This window comes from Clarias gariepinus, chromosome 22, assembly GCF_024256425.1.
Source record: "Clarias gariepinus isolate MV-2021 ecotype Netherlands chromosome 22, CGAR_prim_01v2, whole genome shotgun sequence".
NCBI classification, from domain to species: domain Eukaryota; kingdom Metazoa; phylum Chordata; class Actinopteri; order Siluriformes; family Clariidae; genus Clarias; species Clarias gariepinus.
The window spans coordinates 11,871,454-11,894,072 of record NC_071121.1 but is presented as its reverse complement, the minus strand read 5'-3'; the positions used below and the strand labels follow the sequence as shown (position 1 = coordinate 11,894,072).

At 41.3% G+C, this 22,619-nt stretch overlaps 1 protein-coding gene across 4 annotated transcripts in view; it reads left to right on the top strand.

Moving 5' to 3' along the window:
* The window catches only part of camkvl (CaM kinase-like vesicle-associated, like), a 49,447-nt gene that overhangs the window by 23,535 nt on the left and 3,293 nt on the right, over positions 1-22,619 (top strand). For 3 of the 4 annotated variants that reach the window (XM_053483435.1, XM_053483436.1, XM_053483434.1), the window contains 9 exons: positions 14,727-14,833; positions 16,587-16,718; positions 17,144-17,218; positions 17,322-17,460; positions 18,208-18,328; positions 18,415-18,490; positions 19,223-19,359; positions 19,441-19,519; positions 19,626-19,713. In XM_053483435.1, the coding sequence (XP_053339410.1) occupies positions 14,739-14,833; positions 16,587-16,718; positions 17,144-17,218; positions 17,322-17,460; positions 18,208-18,328; positions 18,415-18,490; positions 19,223-19,359; positions 19,441-19,519; positions 19,626-19,713 (942 nt within the window). In that variant the 5' untranslated portion in view covers positions 14,727-14,738. The remainder of the gene's footprint in view (positions 1-14,726; positions 14,834-16,586; positions 16,719-17,143; positions 17,219-17,321; positions 17,461-18,207; positions 18,329-18,414; positions 18,491-19,222; positions 19,360-19,440; positions 19,520-19,625; positions 19,714-22,619) is intronic. The other variant, XM_053483437.1, reaches the window with a different exon arrangement.

Sequence of the window (22,619 nt, the reverse complement as noted above, 5' to 3'; positions counted from 1 at the left end):
TGCATGTTTGGATGTTTTAAACATTTTGGAATGTGTATTGGTTGTAAATGTGATTTCTTGAGACACTAAGCAATCTTTAGGCAGACATTATTATAATTTTACTTAATTTTATAATAATATTATAATATTATTATGACGTGCTGGCTCTGACATGAAGGGTAAGACCAGGTTCATTAGACTCGCAATATGACTGGAAGGTGAATGGGAATGGCGGTGTGTTCACCATGATGGGGAAAGGTGTTTGGGTTAGTGACTTCGGCCCTGTTGTGTGTGTGTTGAGGTGTGTGACGTGTGAAATGTGCTCCAGTTCAGGCTGACGCTGAAGTGGATGTAGGCTCCTGAGTGAAGGTGCTGCTCATGCCATACATGCTGTGCTATGCTAAATAAAGTACTCCCAGCCATTGCATTGGGCAGTAAATAAGCTCACTCGTCTCTCCAGCATTCTTCCCGGCGTAAAAACGCTACATTGGTGTCAGAAGTGGGATGGAGAGTAACGGGTTTGAGCGCACAATGAAGGACCTTCTGAAAATCCAAGCGGGCCGCCGAGTAGCGGAGCGACTACTCGCGAAGAAGAAGCGCTTTCCCGACGGCGCTAAAGCGAGCACACCACGGCGACCAACGCGGAGCGACGAGGTGAAAATCCCGGCGCTGGATCTTGGGGCGGAGGCTGGCGCTGCGCAAGCGCCGGAGCAAGAGACAGCTCCGCGCGCCGTTAGCCGTCAGTGGCGCTTGGTTCGTGAACCTAGCCGGGGACAGGGCTACCCGTCGCGGCTAGGCAACAAGCAACTCTCCAACGTTTCGCGGCGAGGCCGAGGCACGGGACAGCGTACACTAGCAGCCGCTAAACTAGTGCCGGGAGGACACTTGGGAAGCCGCGCGGGGCTTTACATTGACTGTGTGCTGGATGGCGTCCTACTGCGGGCGCTCGTGGACACCGGCTTCACTGTTTCGCTGCTGCGCTCTGGAGTATTGGGGCAAAGCAAGCGTGTTCGCCGACGGCCTGATCCTGCCTTCAGCATCCGCACCGTTGCTGGGGGCTGCGTCAAGGTACGGGCGTGTCGCACGGTGCGAGTCCAGGTGGGTGGTCGAACTTACGCACACGAGTTCTTAGTGGGGAGTGTCGAGGAGGACTGCGTTTTGGGGTTGGACATTTTGGATAGATGGGGTGCGGTGCTGAACTTGTCCAGCGGAACTCTGCGTGGTAACTTCGGGGTAGCCAGGTTGCTCGGACCCAAACCACAGCCGGACAGGTTAGCAGCACACCGGGAAATGGAACTCCCGGTAGCCGACATAGAACCCTCGACGCAGGACGTTTCCCCTGTGCAGCCCTCCAGACCCTCCGGTGGTGATCAGCCGTCCAAGCCAGCATGCAGCCGTCTTGGAGCGTCACCCGCAGTCGCTCCGCCGGTCTCGCCGGTCTCACAGCTGAACTGTGAACCGCTCATCGCCAGGCAGAAGGGCCCCACCCAGCGCTCGCGGGCACCGCTGCAAGGCTTTCGGGTGGGGGCACCTATGGGGCGAATGGGCGTGGACACTCACAGCCAGGGGCAAGATTTTGCTGCTGGCGAGCAGGTGTGGGTGTGTTCCTCCGGAAGGAGAAGGAGGGGGCTCTCGGCCGGGCGTGTGTCTCACTGGGTGGGCCCCTGTACGGTAATAGCTCGGCTCTCCGATGTCATCTACCGGGTGCGGTTGGCGGGGCGGGCACGAGTTTTGCTCCACCGGGACCGTCTTGCGCCTTGCCAGCCGCACGCCGGGGAAACATTGAACTCTGTGGAGGCCGGACCGCCTCAGGACTACGTTTGCGTTCATCCCTCACCTGCCAAAGGACGCCGGCGTTCCCACTGCCAGCGCCGACCGCCTCCACGCTTCCGAAACAAAGTTCTTCATGGTGACCAGGGACGGTCACAGCTCGGGTGGGGGCAGTGTGGCGTGGGCGGGGCGGCGGCTGACGACCAGCATGCTTTGCGGGAATGTCGGTGTGTTTACCATGATGGGGAAAGGTGTTTGGGTTAGTGACTTCGGCCCTGTTGTGTGTGTGTTGAGGTGTGTGACGTGTGAAATGTGCTCCAGTTCAGGCTGACGCTGAAGTGGATGTAGGCTCCTGAGTGAAGGTGCTGCTCATGCCATACATGCTGTGCTATGCTAAATAAAGTACTCCCAGCCATTGCATTGGGCAGTAAATAAGCTCACTCGTCTCTCCAGCATTCTTCCCGGCGTAAAAACGCTACAATAGTTTCCCCAGTTTACGGACAATAAACTACAAGTTGAATTGACTAAAAAAAACTGTAAAAAATTAAATAATGCAACTGGTACTTAGTCCCACAGAGACTATGTTAAATTACAGTGTACATACCAAATCTCTAAGGCTTACCTCAAGTCTTTTTTAGTCTCTATCAGGGGGAAAAAATCAGGATGAGTCTGTTTTCCTTTTTCATCAGTTTTCAGTGCATCTAGGCCAGGCAGCTGGCATATATCTCTTCCAACTGTGCCTAAAACCTCCAAATGCACAAATGAGCTCAGCACGGTAATGATTATTAGGATACATCACTCTGTGGGATGTTGTATGGTAATTTAGCATGAGATTAAGTGGAAGAATGAAGACAACAGGAGGAGGGACAGTACCATTACTCTTGCACTTGTAACCTCTGTATTGTTGCATGATTCCTCATAAACTCATTGTGTGTGTGTGTGTGTGTGTGTGTAGTCTAGCACGTGCTTTGGGTTCAAATGTGTTGCAAGAACAGCGTGGCTTCTTGAAACTATCCTGTGGGATTCAGCGTGGTGTTTAATGTGTGTGTCTCTAGAGATGAAGATTCATTGCTTTAATAAGAACAGCCTCAGAGAGGAAAGAGAGAAGCTAGAGCATCATGTGACAGAACTAAAAAGGGGGACAAAGATTATCTTTAATGATGGAAAGGGGCAGAGTCCTTTCTTGAACCAATTGTTTCAATCTCATCCTTGCCTCATTCTCTTTTTTAAGTGTGTCTCTGGTGGACCTGCCATCTGTTGCTGCCACCATGGCATGCTAATATTACTGTGATATATGAGTGCATACAGATCTCTGGTGTGTGTGTGCACAGGAAGAAGAAAGAAATATGGTAGAGATGATCATGGAAAAAAGTCCGTTTATTTTTGGTATAATTAAATGCATTACAAATAAAACAGAGTTAAAACAATATGCCTGCTTATCATGCTTTTTTTCTTCTTAAAGTTCCATAAAGTACTTTTGAACATTTGGCATCCACATGGGCTTTGTTTCTAAGAATGGAAATCAGCAGTCACCTCCCGATACGATGTTTTTACGATACCTAGGTGAAGATTTAATTAAAACTTTTGATTCTGTATCACAATTTTTATAAAAATCCATATCCGATATAAAAGTTTTTCCCCAATTTTAAATCTTTCAAAAGGTTTAATGAACAATTCAATGTTGCCTGTTCCTTATAAAATTAGTCTTATCAGTTATATTAACAATATAAACAATAAATGCAAGAGTTTAACATTTGAGGTAAATTGAAATTAAACAAAAAGCTACATTTTTATTGAGCAGCACTTTACTGACCATGTCTACCATCTGCCATAATTATTACTTTTAAAACAAACTTAGCAAATAATTCACTCCTACCACACAGGATGAAAATGCATAAATAGTTCAGTGTACCTCCTGTAGGATTATAAAGAAAGGGTGACGTTTTACCTCCTCAGACGCCTCCAAACTCTCACAACTTAACTTGACAGTGAGTGCGCGGGTTGAGTGGCTGCGAGCACACGGGCATGTGCAGCTTCTAACGTGGGCATGCAGGGTTTCTAACGCACACGATTTTCAGTTAATTTACGCTTGTAGTGTTTTGAGATGTTTTGTGTATTACATTGATTTGAGACTAATGTGAGACTAATCATAGTGTATGGAGAAAAAGGCAGATCAGAGGCTTTTAACGTGCACGGTTTTTGATACTGTTGTGCCACTCAGAATTGTCTGCGCTCGGGACAGCTGAGACAGGGTCAAGTGACGGACCTTAGTCAAGGGACATATATGGGCAGCACAGCAGCGATGCTGGGGCTTAAACTCTGGACCTTCTGATCAGCAGGCCAACACCTTAACATCCAAGCCACCTCTGTCTCTCTAATCAAACAAGTGTATAACATTAGATAAAGCTAGTCTTTTCAGAATTATAAGGCTCTACCTACATTCTGGGTGGTTTTGAGATATTGAGTTTCAAACGTTTTTGCACTCCACTTAGCAAAACTGTGCTGTATAATTTTTATTTTCCCCAAAAATATAATAACATATTTACTTTCCAAAAAAATGCATAATGGCATATCATTTGAAAAAACACATTACTTGGGTAATGTTAATACATTGTCAAAGAATAAGAAAATATGAATAAATCTTTTTTGACAGATAGTCAGATAGAACCTTATAATTCCAACAGGATACTTTTATTAGTAATCTAAGCATCACACAATAACCTGGACACAAATTTAACACTTTTAAAGTGTTACAAAACATTTTTTTTTACAAACATGTCATACTGTATTTAGCCATAAAAATAAGTCTACTCAGTTGATTCCATTAATTAATTAATTAATTACAGAAACCCAAGGCCATAATCCGAATTTATTTTTAAAAACAATTAACAGGATAATTAATCATTATGAAGATCTCAAAGAAGTTTCGAGAGAAGAGTTTGTGTTCATTTTAAATTCAGTACCAGTAAATCAATATGTAGTAGGACCCTCAATGCTTATCATACTTTTGATCTTATACTAACACTGTGAGGCGACGGGAATTTCACTAAATTAAAATCATCAAATCAAAATCATGTACCACTAGATCATGTTCCCATACAGATAATACTATAATATAATTTAACCTTTTTATGAAAATACTCAGTTCTTCCCTTAGTAGTGGCTATGATTGTCACTGCCGGTGCTGAACGAGCCCAATAGCGGACAGACAGTGTTTCTTTTAAGAGCTTTATTTTTACACACAGGAGTAATAAACAGTAGCTGCAGCAGGAGCAAATGAGAGATACTGTGTGTGTGTGTGTGTGTGTGTGAGAATAAGCGGTCTGGATGAATTGGAAAATCCCTTGTGATTGGAGAGAAGGTGGGCTGATGACGTGAGGAAGATTTTGCAAACCCGGAAGTGGAGCGCGAGTGAGGATCTCCGACAGAGCATGTGTATCTGGGTAAGGCAGAGAGTCTGCAGCTTGGAGAGACAATCCAGGAGAAGGTAAAAGTCTAAGTCTGCTGGTTTAGTGGCTCAGTGGGCATAAGATTATGGGTTATATCTGAGAGATGCAAAATGAGGAATTGATGCGCTGCATGTTGAATGGAAGGAGGAGTCGAACTATGCATGGGTTGATAACCTTAGATATGGTGAATGGTCTGATGAACCTAGGGAAGATCTTGTGGGAGACTGTTTTGATGGGAATATTGTGAGTGGAGAGCATGACCCTTTGTCCAGCATGGTGAGCTGGGGCAGACGAGCGTTGGCGGTCTGCTTGATGTTTGAAGAGAGCTACCAAGCGGCAAAGCCTGGCTCTAGCCCGCAGCCAGGTCCTCTTGCAGTGTTGAATGAAGGCCTGGGCTGAGGGGACTGCAACTCCCTCCTCTTGGGCCGGAAAAAGAGGATTGATAACCCAGACTGCACTAAAACGGTGACAGACCAGTGGAAGCTGTAGGTAGTGAGTTTTGTGCATATTCGTTCCACGACAGCATTTGGCTCCAGGAGAGTGGATCATGGGAGGTCATGCAACGGATGGCTGTCTCGAGGTCTTGGTTGGCTCTCTCAGTCTGGCCGTTAGTTTGGGGGTGGTAGCCAGATGAAAGGGTGGGAGTGGCTCCGATCAGTCTGCAGAATGCTGTCCAGAACTGGGCGGAGAACTGGGGCCCACAATCTGAGATGATATCCGTAGGGAGGCCGTGGAGGCGAAAGACATGTCGGATGAGCAACTTACATTTACATTTACATTTAGGCATTTGGCAGACGCTCTTATCCAGAGCGACTTACATTTTTATCTCATTATACATCTGAGCAGTTGAGGGTTAAGGGCTTTGCTCAAGGGCCCAACAGTGGTGGTTGTGGGGTTTGAACCTGGGATCTTCTGAACCGTAGTCCAATACCTTAACCACTGAGCAATACCTGGCCACACTTAACCACCACTTTGGCTGTAGGAATCTTAGACAAAGGGACAAAGTGTTAGGCTTGGAGAAACACTCGACGTTGGTCCTGACACACGTATAGCCCAGATTCTGGAAGTCCTGTGATGAAGTCCAATGCAAAATGGGACCAAGGTCTGTGAGGAACCAGGAGAGGTCGGAAAAGGCTGGTGGTTTGTTGCTAGTCTTGTTACGGGCACAGACATCACAAGCACTGACAAACTGCAGAGTGTCTTCTCTGATTGAGAACCACCAGAAAAGTTAGCACCAAAATACGGGCCCTGCCAGGATAACAGGCTTATCGCGAGTTGTGGCCCCTATTCTAAGATTTGGGAGCGTACCACATGTAGAATGAAGAACAGGCCCAGCAGCGTCTCTGGTGGACCGGGGTCCTGGTTCAATGCCTGTTTGACTAGGGTCTAAATATTTAGGTAGGCTGCTCCCACAAGACAGTGGTATCTGCTATGGTTATGGTAGCTACCGGAGAGTTACCTGAAACCGGGCTTAACTGACGTGAGAGGGCATCGGTTTTGGTGTTCTTGTTACCCGGTCGGTAAGCTAGGGAAAAGTTGAAGCATGAAAAGAATAGTGATCACCTGGCTTGATGGGGGGAGTCGTTTTGCTGACTTGAGGAATTCGAGATTTCTGTGTTCAGTCCAGACAAGGAATGGAACATTGGCCCCCTCCAACCAGTGTCTCCACTCCTCCAGCGCCAATTTTATGGCCAGAAGCTCCCGGTCACCGATCCCATAGTTCCTCTCGGAAGCAGAGAGGCGACGGGAAAAGAAGCAACAAGGATTCTCTGATCAGGAATGTTTAACCGGTAGACTTTGGCTTTCACTCATCTAATGGTGCACCAGGAACCTGTTGCTCTTTGTCTCCCAATGCTCTCTGTTATTGGAGCTTCAAGCATCATCCTTCCCCACAGAATACTCCAAGGTGGCAAAGGCTTCAGTCTGGTTCTTGTCTTCATTGTGGGCAACCCAGCTACTACCGTCTCCAATGCCAGTTAAAAGCCAAACCCCTTCAGTGAGACTAGGGATCCTGAATGGGCCAACCCATAACCTTTGCCCAAGCTAATGCATACTTCTGCCGACCATCCTAGTATCACATGGGAAATCTCACAAGGTCTTAGCTCTAATCAACTCCGGTTCGGACCAGAATCTTATTTCTGCATCTAAGGTGAAAGACCTCAATCTCCCGATGTACTCACTCGACAACCCGCTGGCCGTTAATACCCATAGCACGGTCCCGGTAACCCTACATTTGCCTGGCAACCACACCGAAGACCTCACGTTCCTGGTCATGCGCCACGCCCACCCACCTTTGGTTCTTGAACGCCCTTGGCTGACCCATTACAATCCTTGCATAGATTGGAATAAGAACATTGTTCAGTAGTGGAGACCCTCTTGTTTAACGTCCTGTCTGAAGTCAGCTCACTATCCGCCTAATACACCTTCCACTAATGAAGACTTCCTCGAACTCTCAACTGTGCTCAGGGATTTTCTGAACATCTTAGTATTTGTTTATCTGGATGACATCTTAATCTTCTCCCCGTCCCTGGTGGAGCATAAATTGCCTAAATGACATCCGCCACGGTCTTCAAAGACTCCTAGACAACCATCTGTACGTTAAAGCAGTAAAGTGCGAATTTCACCGCCGTTCAACCACCTTCTTTGGGTTTATCATTGCACCGTCTAAGATCCAAATGAATCCATCCAAAGTAGAGGCGGTAACCAATTGGCCAACACAAACGACCCGAAGGGAATGCAGTTTTGCATTCCATTTAAAATCCAGGTTTAAGAGTCTGGAGGAAGTGTGGAGAGGCACAGAATCCAAGTTGCTTGAAGTCCGAAGTCCAGTGTAAAGTTTACATAGTCAGAAATGATTTAAGCATAGGCCTCCGAGTGGGGCAGTGGTAAAGTGCTCGCCCTATCATCTGGAGATCGCTGGTTTGAACCCTGGGTGATGCTGTTTTCCTCTCTTAGCCGGAGGCACAGAGAGAGCTGATTGGCCGAGCTCCTTTGCAGGGGGGAGAGATGAGAGGTACTTGCGCTCCCACATTAATCACGACTCTACAGCCAATCAGGGTCGTCTGTGAGCTCACGCACGCAGAAGGAGCGGCTAGCGCTTTCCTCCGAGTGTGTTACTCCGCCCCTAACGGTGCGTGAGCAAGCAGTTCGAAAAGATGCGGACAGCTGACGTCGGTTCGGAGGAAACACGGGATAGTCTTCGCCCACCCGACTGAGTGGTAGTAGTAGCCTTAATGTGGGAGCCCCCTAGTGACGGGAAGGAATTAGCCATGACCAAATTAGGGAGAAAATTGGAAAAAAACCAAAAAATAATTATAAAAAAAAAAGAAATGATTTAAGCACTTTATGCTTCTGTCTGCTGACAAGCTTTATGGCGTTAATTTGCTTTTCCAGCAGGATTAAGCACCTGCACACAGTGCCAATAATAAAACTAACTGGTTTGCTGACCATGATATTGCTACATTTGATTGGCCAGCCACCCTGATATGAACCCCATAGAAAATCTATGAGCTATTGTCAAGAGGAAGATGAAGAAGCACCTGACCGAGGGCTGATATCAAAGCAGATTCATCTTCAGTTACACCCCAGCAGTGCCGCAGGCTGATCACCTCTATGCCATGCTGCAATGATGCACTCATTCGTGCTAAAGGATCCCCGAACCAGTGAATTATATTACAAAATATTTTACAAAAAAATGCACATTTCTGTATTATAAATACAGATTCTTTTTTGATTGTCTTTAGGACATATACTAATACTAGATATGCCCGCGACTAGGTTTGGGTATCGTTTGTTTTTTTTCGATACCGGTGGCAAATTGATACTTTTAAAACGGTACCGGTGCCAAAATGGTGCCTGAACCGATACTTTACAAAAGCCAAAAAATGATGGTGGATGACTCAAGAATACATTTTTATTGAACAAAAAATTTTATGCTTAAAATTAAACAATATATTAAAAGTTTAAAGTATATATGAATATAAAGGTATTTTTTTACTAGCTGTAAAGCCATAATTATAAACATAATCCATGTTACATTAGTATTTTACAAATGGTTTGACCATTTGGTAGCATGAATGCAAGATTTGCATTTTGTAATTAACAGTACATTAGCGTACGACTAACCTGCGGAAAGGCTGCTGTCGACATCATAATCTGCGGACTCCTTTTTGTTACGGTTGGTATGACTGAGGCTGGGGTCCTCCACGCCGATAGGACTAGCTGTTGTCCTCAAGCTGTCAAACGCGGTGCATCCCTCTGCTTTTAAGTTTATTTTGTGTGCCCGCAAATGTTTCATTAGATTTGACGTGTTTACCCCTTTACACCCAACGACGGGCTTCTTTTTTTATTGCACGTCGGAATAATTTCTTGTGAAATATAGCCACACTTTCGACTGTTTAGTTTTAGGCATTTTAACGAAAGTTGTTTAATTTAGCAAGCTAAGATAGCGGTAGACCACCTGCTGCCATCAGAACAAGTGTAACGTTAGTTGCTGCATTCACGCACATTTCAGATGGTCTCTCATTTCCTAATGATTCGTGCATTTAATTTTTTTAACTAATCTAATAAACTTTCAATCTACAAAAATAAAATCTACAGTAACATTACTGCAACAATGTTTTGGATTTATATTATCAAAGCTTTCCGAAGTTCTCAAGATTTTTCTAATTAAGGAAATAATTTATTTTTCCGATCATTTCTGACACCACATGAATGCAGTATTTAAATTTTACTTGCGATCATGTGAGTTAATGAATCTTATGCTTATCACAAATCTGTCATTATAGCCCCAGAGAACAAATATTTCAATCGACAGTCAGGCATTTAATTGGCACCGAACCAAAAATTCACGTTCTATTTCGGTCCGGTAAAGTACATACGGGTACCGGTGCCAAGCACCAGTTTTCGCTACCCAACCCTACCCGCAACTTCATTCACATGGAATTTAATTACACATCCATAAGCTTGTTTTAAAAAATTTACAATGGCATCTGTTGAATTTTAGAATTAACTAAAATTTTTACGTGTTACCATGTACTGTGCGGAATGAAGATGTGAGACTGGGTTTTTTAACAGATTTTAAATGCACACTTATAAGCAAAAAAAAAATTTACAGTGCCATCTGTTGAATTGATCAACTTTTTTTTACAAGGTAAATTTTTTTACGATATACGGGCGTTTTTTTCCTATGGGCCGATTGCGATGAAGCAAAGCATATATGTCAGCTTAAGTTTGACCAAATACACCTGTGAAAACATTAAAATTTGTTTAGCAGTTTTTACTCATCTTACACCTCTCCGAATTAATTATTTTCACAAATATCTTCAATGTACAGACACATTAACTTTACAGTCTAATTGTATGATGGATTTTGAGATGCTGGATTTTTGAGAGCTGTAAGCTGTAATCATCAAAGCTTAAACAAAAACTTTTAAAATATTTCACGTTATGTTCAATGCATCTTGTATACATGGAAAGGTTTTCAACTTTTTAATTAAATTATGGAAAACAATTCTGTGATTTTTTTTTAGCTGTACTGTACAGTATATATGTCATTCTGGGATAATATTATTAATAACTTGTAACATAAGATTAGTTTCCACTGTTTTGCTGATGCATTGCAGCATTGCTGTATATCTAAAAAAAAAAAACAGATGAGAAACACCTGCTTAATATAGCTGAGAAATGTATAAATATGGTTTGACACGTAATGCTCATTATCTTTCTACTTCCTTCTTAATTTTGATAGGAAAGACTTAATGGTACATGCAATTAGAAGTAAGGCTTCTGATTATACACTGACATAGGGGCCTTTCTGTTACATCATAAAGTCTCCAGTCTTTCATTTAAAGCTGAGGTAAATAATGTTTTTTTTAGTAAAGCCTTTTTTTTAATCTTAAAAATATTGCTAAGATATTGCTAAGAAATATAATGCCATTAAATGTTGCCGAACAAATATTTCAGGTTTTTGTTCGCTCTAGGATGGATTATTGTAATGCCTTGCTGTCTGGGTGTTCCAGTAGGTACATTAACAATCTCCAATTCTGGAATTCTGCAGCTGAAGTTCTTACAAGAACAGGAAGATATGATTCCATTACCCCCATCTTATCCACACTGTACTGACTTACAGTAAAATTCTAAACTAAAAATATCACCATTGACCTGAAAGGACTGAATGCTATCACACAACATACCTAAGGCAACTACTGGTATTCTCTGATTTACCATATCTATTTACAAGGTGCAAGTCCTTTATTTGTTCCTTGTATAATGAAGAGTGCAGCAGAGTGCAGAGCTTTCTTTTCGAAAGCCCCACAGTTATGGAAAAGCCTTCCAAATAGGGTGAACTCAGGCACTATCAGTTTTTTTTCCTTAGAAAAGGGAGCATATGTAGGGGGTTCATGGTCATAATGTTTTTTGTTTTTTTTCTAGAACTGGAATGTTTGGATGCTATCACCTCAACTCTCACATGTTCGCTCAGGTTTGATGACAGTTGTAGGTGGCTACCTTATGTCCCAGGGTGCCCTCATGTCTGTGTTTCCTTCTGGCGCTGCCTCTTAGTTATGCTGTCATGACTAGTCCTGTTGTCGTCCCTGCTTGCACTTTGCATAAAATGCACATTGACCTTATCCATTACGTGACAGTGGGCAAACCTAATTATGTATCACTTTCCCTTTCTCTCTCTCTCTCTCTTTCTCTCTCTCTACTGAGCTATACATGGCACAGCTGAGAATCCTGTGATCCTTACCAATTCTGCCCTCTGGAAATGCTTGAGTCATCTCAATGCCGTTGGAGATCTCAACACTTGGATACCTCTCATCAGATATTTGCCAACGGTGGCCCTCATATGGTCTTCTTAAAAATACATGTGACTGAGGATAGCTCAAGTTAAAAAGCATGAACATGGCTTTGAACTACATTTTTGCTGAGATGACTTATGATAATTGCAATTGCTTTGAAAGTTTCAGGAATGAAATTGCCCTGAACAAGTCTTTATCAGTGAACAGTTGGTAACCTCAACAAACCTCGACTTTAAGTTAACTAAAATGAATTTCCTAATATGCAGGTGCACGTTTCGACCATAGAGGACACAGTTATAGAAGGGATTTACTTATGGTCCAGTATCACCCAAATGAGAGTGAATTCTATTTTGAGCCTGCTTCCTCTTAAGGTTTATTCCACTTGCCATCTTAGGAAGATTTTCCTTGCTACTGTCGCCTCTGGCTGGCTCATTAGTAATACATTGATAAAGCTTTAAATGTATAAATGTTACATAATTTAATTTTATATTCGCAATTTATTTTTCTGTAAAGCTGCTTCAAACATTATCTATTGTTAAAAGTGCTGTACAAATAAAATCGTAAAAAACTCGAATACATACTGTACATCACTGACAACACGTAGGTGAGAGGGGAGTGATAAATGTCAGCTGTCAGAAAGAACTGGATCAAAGATTAAAAAGGCTTTTAAAGCAGTGGGGAAAAATAGGGCTGCATGATTTAATAAAAAAATGTATTACATTGCAATTATTTTGACACACACCACAACTGCGATTTATTAACTGTTAAATGTACCATTTTTTATTCAAATATATTTATCTGGGCTAACACCAAATAGTGGTTTAAATGAAAGCATTAATATCATGCTTGTCATATATATACAAAAAAAAAACACATTATTGACAAACTCCACATAAATTTCTGACTATGCGTATATTAGCTGTAATAAATTGCAACTTTTTGCAAGTAAAGTTTTGCAAAGGTCCATATAACAATTTTGGTCTTTATGTAATTAATTATGTAACAATAGAAAAGAAAAAATATATTCTTAAAAATATGCCACAGATATATATATATTTTTTTTTCTTGAATTGTTCATCAAACCTGTGATATTAAAAGGGTAAAGTTGACCATGACTGTTACTCACTGCAAGATCTGGAGGTAATCACCACAGTCATAGGGAGGACATGCACAGAAAGGACACACAGGTACACTCTCATCAATTGAAATTATATGAAATATTCTAATATTCTAAAGAGTTCTAATATTATATAATATATATAGTTTTTAAGCAACCCAGTGTGTCACATCTTTTATCTAATTATACAGTATTACATTATATTAATTATTAGTGTTAGTAGCATTGCATACAAATTCCATTTATAGTATCTTTTAGCTTGTGCACAATTATGGAACAACAACAAAAAATATTAATGGATGATTATTTTGTATGATTAATATATGTTTTTTTAAACATATTTCTATCTTTAAATATTAGAATCATGTGCCCACTACTACTACTACTAATAATCATCATCATCGTCGTTGTCATCAATTCAAATAGTGCAAAGTTTAATCATTGATAAACAGTCCTATTGTATTAAAAATACCCCCCAAAAAAAGGCTGTACATATTGCCATCCATGAAGAGATCCTTCAGTTGCAATGTGCACATAATTTAGCTTGCTGATTTGGCAAAAGTTATTTTGTAAACAGCTGAACTGTCCTAAAGACAGAATCTGCCAGTTTCTATCTTTAGGGCAGTTCAGCTGTTCAGGAAACATCTTTTGCCAAATCGGCATGCTAGATCGTGCAAGCATCAGGTTTTAAGGATCTCTCCGTGGGCACACAGCTGTGTAGCATCCTTTTGGGTAAGATGCACTTCATCACCCTCGGGCTGAAAATAGGCCATTGATTACCATGTCTGCAACATAGAGCAGGGCAAACAGAAGGTATTATATCCAGTGTTCATTTTACCAAAGCATTTTTCTGGCTTTAGTCCTGTCACTATGCTCAAAGTCATAAAACATGATTAGGTTATATGCAATAATGCTGGTTCTATTTAGCGCTTGCCTATGTCAGATTGTTCCCATCCCTCCACCTACTGCAGATGTGTGTGTACTGTATGTAGGATTAAGGATTAGGGGCTAGAGCTGGATTACCATGGGTTCACAAATGCCTGTGTCTCTCAGATGATGATGCAGATTTTATTAGTGGCTCTGTCCTTGGTTACATCATGACAGACTTTAATTTTGCAGGATTTTTGTGACTGAAGCATTTTCTTCATGATAGTGAAGCCATGTGATACTATATGTTGGGCGAATCCTTAAACCATGTTAAGGTAATAACCATTAAGGAATGGTAAATCAAATTAGCTTCTCAACTTCTTTAAAGATCCACAGTATACTGAATGAATGTGTTAAGAGATGGACTGTAGGTTTAATGCCATAATGCCTTTGTGACATTGGATCGGAGGGCTGCAATCTAATATCTAACCTATCAACAGCTCCACAATAAAGATATAAGGGATGATTAATGCATTTTACCATTTGTCACATCAATGGTGTTATAAGAATGACATGGTGATAATCTGACTTTTGTTAAAAGCCAATCTGATGTGCAAATCTGAATTGGTGTCATTTTATTTCTGAAAGATTTGGGGCTTAGCCCAGCTCGAACCTTTATTTAAGACAAGAATGATAAGATTTGTTGAGATTGCATATTTTGTTTTCTCTTCCTGCATGGCATAGGTAGATGCTGTCATGCCATTTGGGTGCCTTGCCCTGCGAGATGGGAGGACGTACAACAGCCTGTCAGACATCACCGATAAATATGAGATCGGGCAGGTCCTAAAGGCGTGAGTCCCAAATCATACAATGCATATGAATGGCAACCTCACCTTTACAGTCTAATGACCTCATTACAATGAACGATCTTCATTAACATACGTTAATTGACATTGACACCTACTTTGGCAGATATGAATCATAAATTTGGATAAACCCAATGCTACATCATGTGGTTTGAAATTAAATACACCCCCTTTAATTATTGACTGATACACTGGAATTATTATACATCTATAATCTATTTTACTTTTTAAACAAGACTTAATGTCAAAGTTAAAAATTTAATGACAGACAGAAACACTATTTTATTCAAAAATTTATCAACCACAATATCTTGGTTTGATAATTATAGATTATACCCCCTTTATTACAACAACTTCACTTTCCACATCAGTGTTAATTTATAATAATTGACTGCAAAAAAAAATGATAGCTTAAATAAAAGCCTTTTTTTTACTAAGGCCCCTTAGTTTGCCAGTGCAGATCCACACAAAGTAAGCGTGATGGTTTTCAAAGGCCTCCCAAAACAACCAAAGCAACAAAGCTATGGAAAAGTGCAGATCAGATGAGGGATATAAAAAGCTTTCCAAGGCTCTCAAGATATAATAACATTATAGTAACACTGTTGTTAGGACGTGGCACCACCCACAGTCTACGATACTCTAGACGTCTATGAAAACTAGATGACCAGAAGAGAAGGCACTTGCTCAGACAGAGAGAGAGAGAGACTACACTGAGAGACCTATAGAGTTTTATGGCCAACCCAGGAAAACAACACCATATTGAGCATGTATTGCAGTAATCTGGCCTGTAGGGTAATGTAGCAAAAAGAAAGCAATTTCTCAAAAAGGTCCATCTGTAATTTTGTTAGAAGTTTGCACAAAGACACCTAAGGCACCCTGCAACAAGCTGTAAGAGAGCTTAGTGTTCATATGAAACCAAAGTTGAATTCTAGTGATAAATCCTAAGGGTTAGTCGTGGTTCAGGTTGTTGAGGCTCTGGGTTGCTGGTTGGAGTGTCTGGGGTTTGATCCCTACCATTACCAGGTCACCACTGTTGAGTCTTGAGCAAGACTCTAAAGCCTACGTCCTATACAACCCAGTCACTGCATGCATAAAATGGTATGGTTGCGACAGGAACGCCATTTGGCTTAAATCATTTGCTCTTGTGAATCAAAGGATCCAATGTGGTGACAAAGAAAAAAAAAAAAGCCATTGTAAATGAAATTAAATGAAATTTCAATCATTATATTTGGTGAAAACCCAATAAGGCTCAACACCAAACAAAGCAACACATCCAAACTTGGTGGAGCATGATGTTGGAAGCATAATGTTGTGGGGGATCTGTACACCTTTATTTCTCAAGATTAAGAAAAAGATCAATCAAGGCACATACAAGAAAACAAGAACCTCATGGGTCTGTTAAACGTCACATTTTAAGAGGACAGTGACCTGTGGAGCTTGATGTTCTAGAGAGGCTTAATCAAAGTCACTTTAATGGAAATTTGTGGAATAACTTGATGGACCTCTGTAAAGAGGTGTGTGTGGGGGAAAAATCTACCCAAAATAGCTGTTTTTTTTTTTTTTTTTCTTTTGCTGTCAAAGGCGTCTCTACTAATTATTGCCTCTGGGTGTATAGTTAGATGTCATTTTTAAAGAGGATGTATTATTGTCCTGTGCACTGTTTATGATGTATATGAGCACCCTGCGACAGATGGAATTTGTATTTGTAAGTCAGCACATGCTACCGTTTTCTTTGCAGGAAGGAGTTTTGCGAGCTGTGCCTGGTGAAGGAACAGCAGACAGACAAGGTCTATGTGTGCAAGAAATTCCTCAAGAAAGACGGCAAAAAAGTGCGGAAGGCTGCCAAGAATGAGATCATGATCCTGAAAATGTACGGGATAATTCAAAAACGCCAACAGAAGGTGATGGGTCTGGGTCTGAGAGAAAAAGAGAGAAATAGAGGGAGAGAGACAGTGATAGAGAGAAAAAAAGAGGGAGAGACATAGATTGACAGATGGAGGAAGAAAAACAAAGGGGGCCATTTTATAGTGAGTGAGACAGGCAGATATGGTGAGGAAAGAGAAAGATTGAGAGTTGGAGATATATGGAGAGGCACATAAAAAGAAATAGAGAGAATCAGTCATCTCAACAATAAAAGCCAGAGCGAGAGGGCGAAAGAGAAAAAAGATGTGGGAATCAAGAGAAAGAAACAGGCCACTTCTACCGTTCCAAGCCCAGCAGGTTGCTATATTTAAAGTAACTCTTCTTACAAGTTAGAAAATAGAACAACTATTTACTGTGACCTTTTCTTCTCAGGGTCAACCACCCAAACATTCTAAAGCTGATAGATGCGTTTGAGACCAGGAAGGAGTTTTACATCATCCAAGAGCTGTGAGTCTGACATCAACATTAATCCTCGCTCGAGTCCATGTCTGGCCACTCATGGAATGAAAGTACAGTACATCATGTCCTATAAAGTGTCTCTATGTCTCAGGGCCACAGGTGGGGATGTGTTTGATTGGATCCTGGATCAAGGGAACTACACAGAGAGAGATGCGGCCAATGTAATACGACAGGTCCTAGAGGCAGTGGCTTACCTCCACTCCCTTAACATAGTTCACAGGAACTTAAAGGTAGGTTTGAGACGTGTTTGCACATCATCTTCGGTTCTTACTCTCATTTACTACCAGTTTTGCAATATTATATAATCTTGCCAGGGATTAATTAGTGCTCAATGATTTCATCGTTAGTTTAAAACCTTGCTCTCGTAAACCTGCAGCTATGGGAGGATGTGATTCATTAGTGGTGGAGAGGAGCTATTGTAGCATGTGCTTTTGTGTGTGTGGAGACGAGACTGAGTGAGAGATTGAGAGCACGAGAAAAAGATTAACCCAATCACTACAGGATATCAGAAACGGTAATAAGAGATATTATCCAATCTCGTAGCCCTGCATGATTCATAAAACTGTACAACCATGATGTAACAGATGGCTCCTTATGGTTAGTGTTAATATGCAGAATATGACTGACTGAAATAAATAGTGTTATAGCCCTCAGTAGTCGGTCACGTCGTCCTCTTCTAAAGAGCTCAACATGTGTTTCTAGTGCCCTCTAGTGCACCAACACAGTTCCTGTACGATCTGCTCTCCTATCCTGCATGTCTGTTCAATAATTCCCAGATTGCAGACAGCGCAATACGGTTTAGGAGTTGACCTGTCCATCCAAGAGCCCCCAGTTATCAAGCAGAAGAAAAGAACTCGCTGCTTGAGACTGGATCTCAATTCAAACCTTCTCATGTGATAATGGATGCTATAATTTCGCAGGTACAGCATAGCATCAGCTATTTCCCTTTTGACCTTATGATTTTGTCTGTTTTTCAGCTGGAGAACTTGATGTACTACACAGAGAATAACCACAAGAAAGTAGTCCTCCGTGATTTCTATCTCTCCCGGTTTGAGAACGGCTCTATCACAGAACCATGTGGAACACCAGAGTATCTAGGTACCTACAACTGGCAGATGATCGCCGGATATGATGGTAAATGCCAGAATATGTTTTCTGATCATCTTCATGATCTTTCCTCCCAGCTCCAGAGGTGGTGGCTCGACATCGGTATGGAAGGCCAGTTGATTGCTGGGCCATCGGGGTCATCATGTACATGCTGTAAGTTTGCATTAGACACAGTAGACAGGTTTGAATGTTAGATAAGACTTAAGTCGAATACAGTCCCCAGTATTACCTAGTTACTAACAAAATATTTTGTGTGCTTTTTTTATGATATACAAAGGTGAGTCAATATTATCTGCACTCTGGTTGTAGAATGTATTTTAATTAACATTTAGAAAAGACAAATACATTATTCCTTAACATTTTGTGTGCATTTTTTAAAATTCTTTTCAACAACAAGCTTTCATATTCCCTCATTAAAATGTTTTAGGCTGCGCTGCAGGCCTCGAATGCACTGCTGTTCTCACTTCTTCATTAGATTTGCATCTTTGTCCTCGTAGGGCTGCTTTCAGGGAACTAAACAGGTGAAAGTCTGATGGAGCAAGATCAGGACTATGGGGAGGATGCTTTAACACCTTAAAAAAAGTTTTTGCAGAGCTTCGACAGTATGTGCAGAAGTGTGCGGACGTGCATTGCAAGATCACAGCGCCTTGGGATAGCAGTCATCTGAGTTTAGTCCAGTGGGGCATCTATTTTTGCTCACTTCACAGTTACAAATGAACTGATGTAACACGTTCACATTTGCACGGTAGCCTTAAACGGAAAGCACTGACGGATAAGGCCAACAGGAGTTTTAATATAACCGGAGTGCGGATCATTTTTTTTACTCACCCTTATAGTTTTGAATACACATGTAACATCATTATTCAACAAACTTCTTATTTTTAGGCTGTCAGGAAACCCTCCCTTCTATGATGAGACGGAAGAGGAGAACACAGACATGCACAACCGTATTATCTTCTGCCGAATTGTTGCTGGAGACTATGAGTTTGACTCTCCCTACTGGGATGACATATCACCTGCAGGTGTGCAAAAAGACATTGTTCTGTTTAACCCACTCGAATATAAAAGCAATTCAGATCATTTCACTTTTCCTGTTTTTACAGCTAAAGAGTTGTTGTGTAGGCTGATGGAGGTTGACCAGATGCTACGAATTACAGCACAAGATGCCCTGTGGCACGAGTGGTAAGCTGCATATACTGTAGAGTACTCGTACTACCATATGGGTAATTTATTCACATGACCTCTTACAGAGCTTGCATTGCATCACATTATTATGTGAAATTGACAGGATCGCTGGAAATGGAGCCTCCGAAAAAAACCTGAAAGATGGAGTTTGTGCACAGTTCGAGAAGAACTTTGCAAAGGCCAAGTGGAGGGTAAGGTCATAAATGAACCTCTGCTGCCTCTTGTGAATTTACACTGTGCTGGTAAATTGGAAGTGTTAAAATATATATATATATATATACAGTATATATAGATGTCAAGGACGGTTTTGATGAGGATGTGCATGACAGAATTACTGGTGATTTATATGAGACTAAGGGTTCTGATTACTCTGTCAATCGTTTCCTTTCCCCTTGCATGGGATACCCAGGAGCTGAAGGTACTGTTATTCTCTGTCAAACAGGAAGGAGGCACTGACTCTTTTCTTTGCCATGACAATCAGACTTGAGCAATCATATCTCCTCTAGGAAAACACACTACACAAAAAGCGATAAGTGCAATTATAACAGCTTTCGAACAATTGCCATTGTGAGGAAATATGCAGTTCAAGTCTGATTGCTGAAAAGAGTCTTTATCTGTTCAATCCTCCCTCTGTCTGGAAACCAATAAATGGCAAGCCTGTCACTGCCCAGCTACTCTCATATGCCTCCAATCATATGCAGTCCAGCTCTATACCCACACTAAGTTCTCCTAAACCCTCCACCGTCACAGACGATACACCTAACGAAAGTCTCATTGAAGTGTCACATGTATGTGAGGCGCTATCATATGTCTGTGTGTCTGTCCTATAAGAGAAACAGGAGCAGATCAAGGGACAGAGATGTGAACAGCGGGTCATTGTATCACAACATGATTAACTGTGTCCCTGATCCATTGGTCTATTCTAGTCCACCTTGTGCTACTACCAAACTTCAATATACGTATACTTTATTCTAATGAAACATTTTCTTGTGCTTTTCACAAACGAGCATCTACAAAAAAAAAGACAGTCGAAATGTACTTTAGATCTGATATCAGTAAATATTCAAGTAGTTTAGTGATGAAAGGTGTTTTCACATTTGTGTCCTTTAATTAATGTCATGAGTATGAATCTTTTAGTATAATGTTTTTAAAAATATTGAATTTTATATTTTTGCCATCTGTAGCCAATTGTGTTTAAATGATTTATTCAATCAAAATATCAAGAAGGTACTGTTTCCTCTGCAGATAACACAAAGCCTTCCCTTGGTATTTTCAAATGGGAAATAATATGACAGGTTGTAAAAACAAACAAACAAAAAAAAACATTCAAGCCGTAGTGGTGCTTCCTTTTTTTCCAGACAGCAAGGGCATGTCCTTGCAAACTAGTGGAGTTAGTAGCTCATTTGTTGGTCAAGTACTAACAGCATTATCTATTGACCATGGTCTTATGTGTAGGTCTACTCCTTTTTGTGACACAGTGGTTAGCACTGTGGCCTCGCACCTCCAGGGTCGAGGGGTAGATTCCGGCCTCCGGTCTGTGTGCATGTTCTTGGTGGGTTTTTACCAGGCACTGAGAGTGTGTGTGTGATGGATTGGCACTTTGTCCAGGTTATACCCAAAGTCTCCTGGGATAGGCTTCAGGCCCCTGTGACCCTGTTCAGTGATAAAGAAGAAGAATGTTGTTATTGTTAAATCACCTTATCATACATATAAAGAGGGTTGATGCACAAGTGGATGGTAGTAATTCCAATATTTCACAAGACATGTTGCAATCTGTGCTAAACGCCCTAATTGAATTTAATAAGGCACATGGTCAATTTATAAATTGTTTGGGTCTGGCACTTACAGAGCCTTGCCCTTACTACAGGTTTTTTGCCATGAAAAATGCATGATGCATACCTTGCAAACAAGGAAGTACTGCTGTCTATGCAACAAATTCCTCCAGATGCCGCTGCTGCCACTGCAGATAAACCAGTAAAGCCTGTGTAAAAATGTAATATTTTTGGCCATGTTGCAGTGCAAGTAAGACAAGACTAATGGAGCTTGTTTGGCCAAAAACAAGAGCTGTTAGCAGTGTAACAGCGCACTGAAGTGCAGAGCTTAAGGGAGCTTAGTAGCCTATAAAAGCCGTGCATGCAAAGTCGCACCCTGAAGTGCTTTCATTTGCTGTATCTCATTCTACAAGCTTGAGTGCTGATAGCCTGCCCTAGGAGTGGCTTATGATCATGGTGAAATACAGAACAGGCATTATATACTGATATTTACGCTGCATTTGTGAAACTGAAGTTAGATCATTCACTTAAATCTTTTGGTTAGAACTTGTGGTATACTTGCCAGCTCGACTGGACTATACCACCATGTATCAACTGTGTTAAAAAGCCCCTTTGTGCACACTGAAACTGCAACCTGACACAAATAGGCAGCAATGATTGATGTAGAAGCAATATGAGGTTAACACCTCCATTACAGAACCATATGGTACCCTTGTGAAACATCACTAAAGTTGAAATTTAACACTACTATTGCATGCATGCCAGAGTACTGGAAATATCCAGCTCAAACCAAATAGGACTCACTGACAATTGGCAAAAGTCTTTTACAAACAAACAAAAGACAAAATTTTCACATGGAGAAGTCATAAAATGGGGTGGAATACTTGCTCTCACCCCTCAACCACTTTAACATTAGCCAGTCATAGGCATCTGCAAGCTCACCTGGTTATCACTTTCCTCCTGCCCCTAATGGTGCATGAGAAACTGTTCAAAAAGCAGCTGGTGTCACATGTAAGTTGTATTTTACTTTTTATTTTGAGATTTTTTTGAGTGAGAGGAGGTCTTGTCACCTTGTGCAGTTTTTGGGGAAAATATAAAAGCTTTTTGTTATTATTTTTTGCATAACACTTAATTTTTTATTTAATAAAGAAAGAAAGTTCTTTAAAAGCAGAAAACCAGCATTAGACTTGGAATTGGACAGACGAAATTAAAATCGGTATGGGCATTCTTGAAATAGGAATCAGCCACCATAGCTGCAGTCTGTGCTTCTTTTTTAAGTTAAGTTAAGGCTTTATTTGTCACATATACATTACAGCACAGTGAAA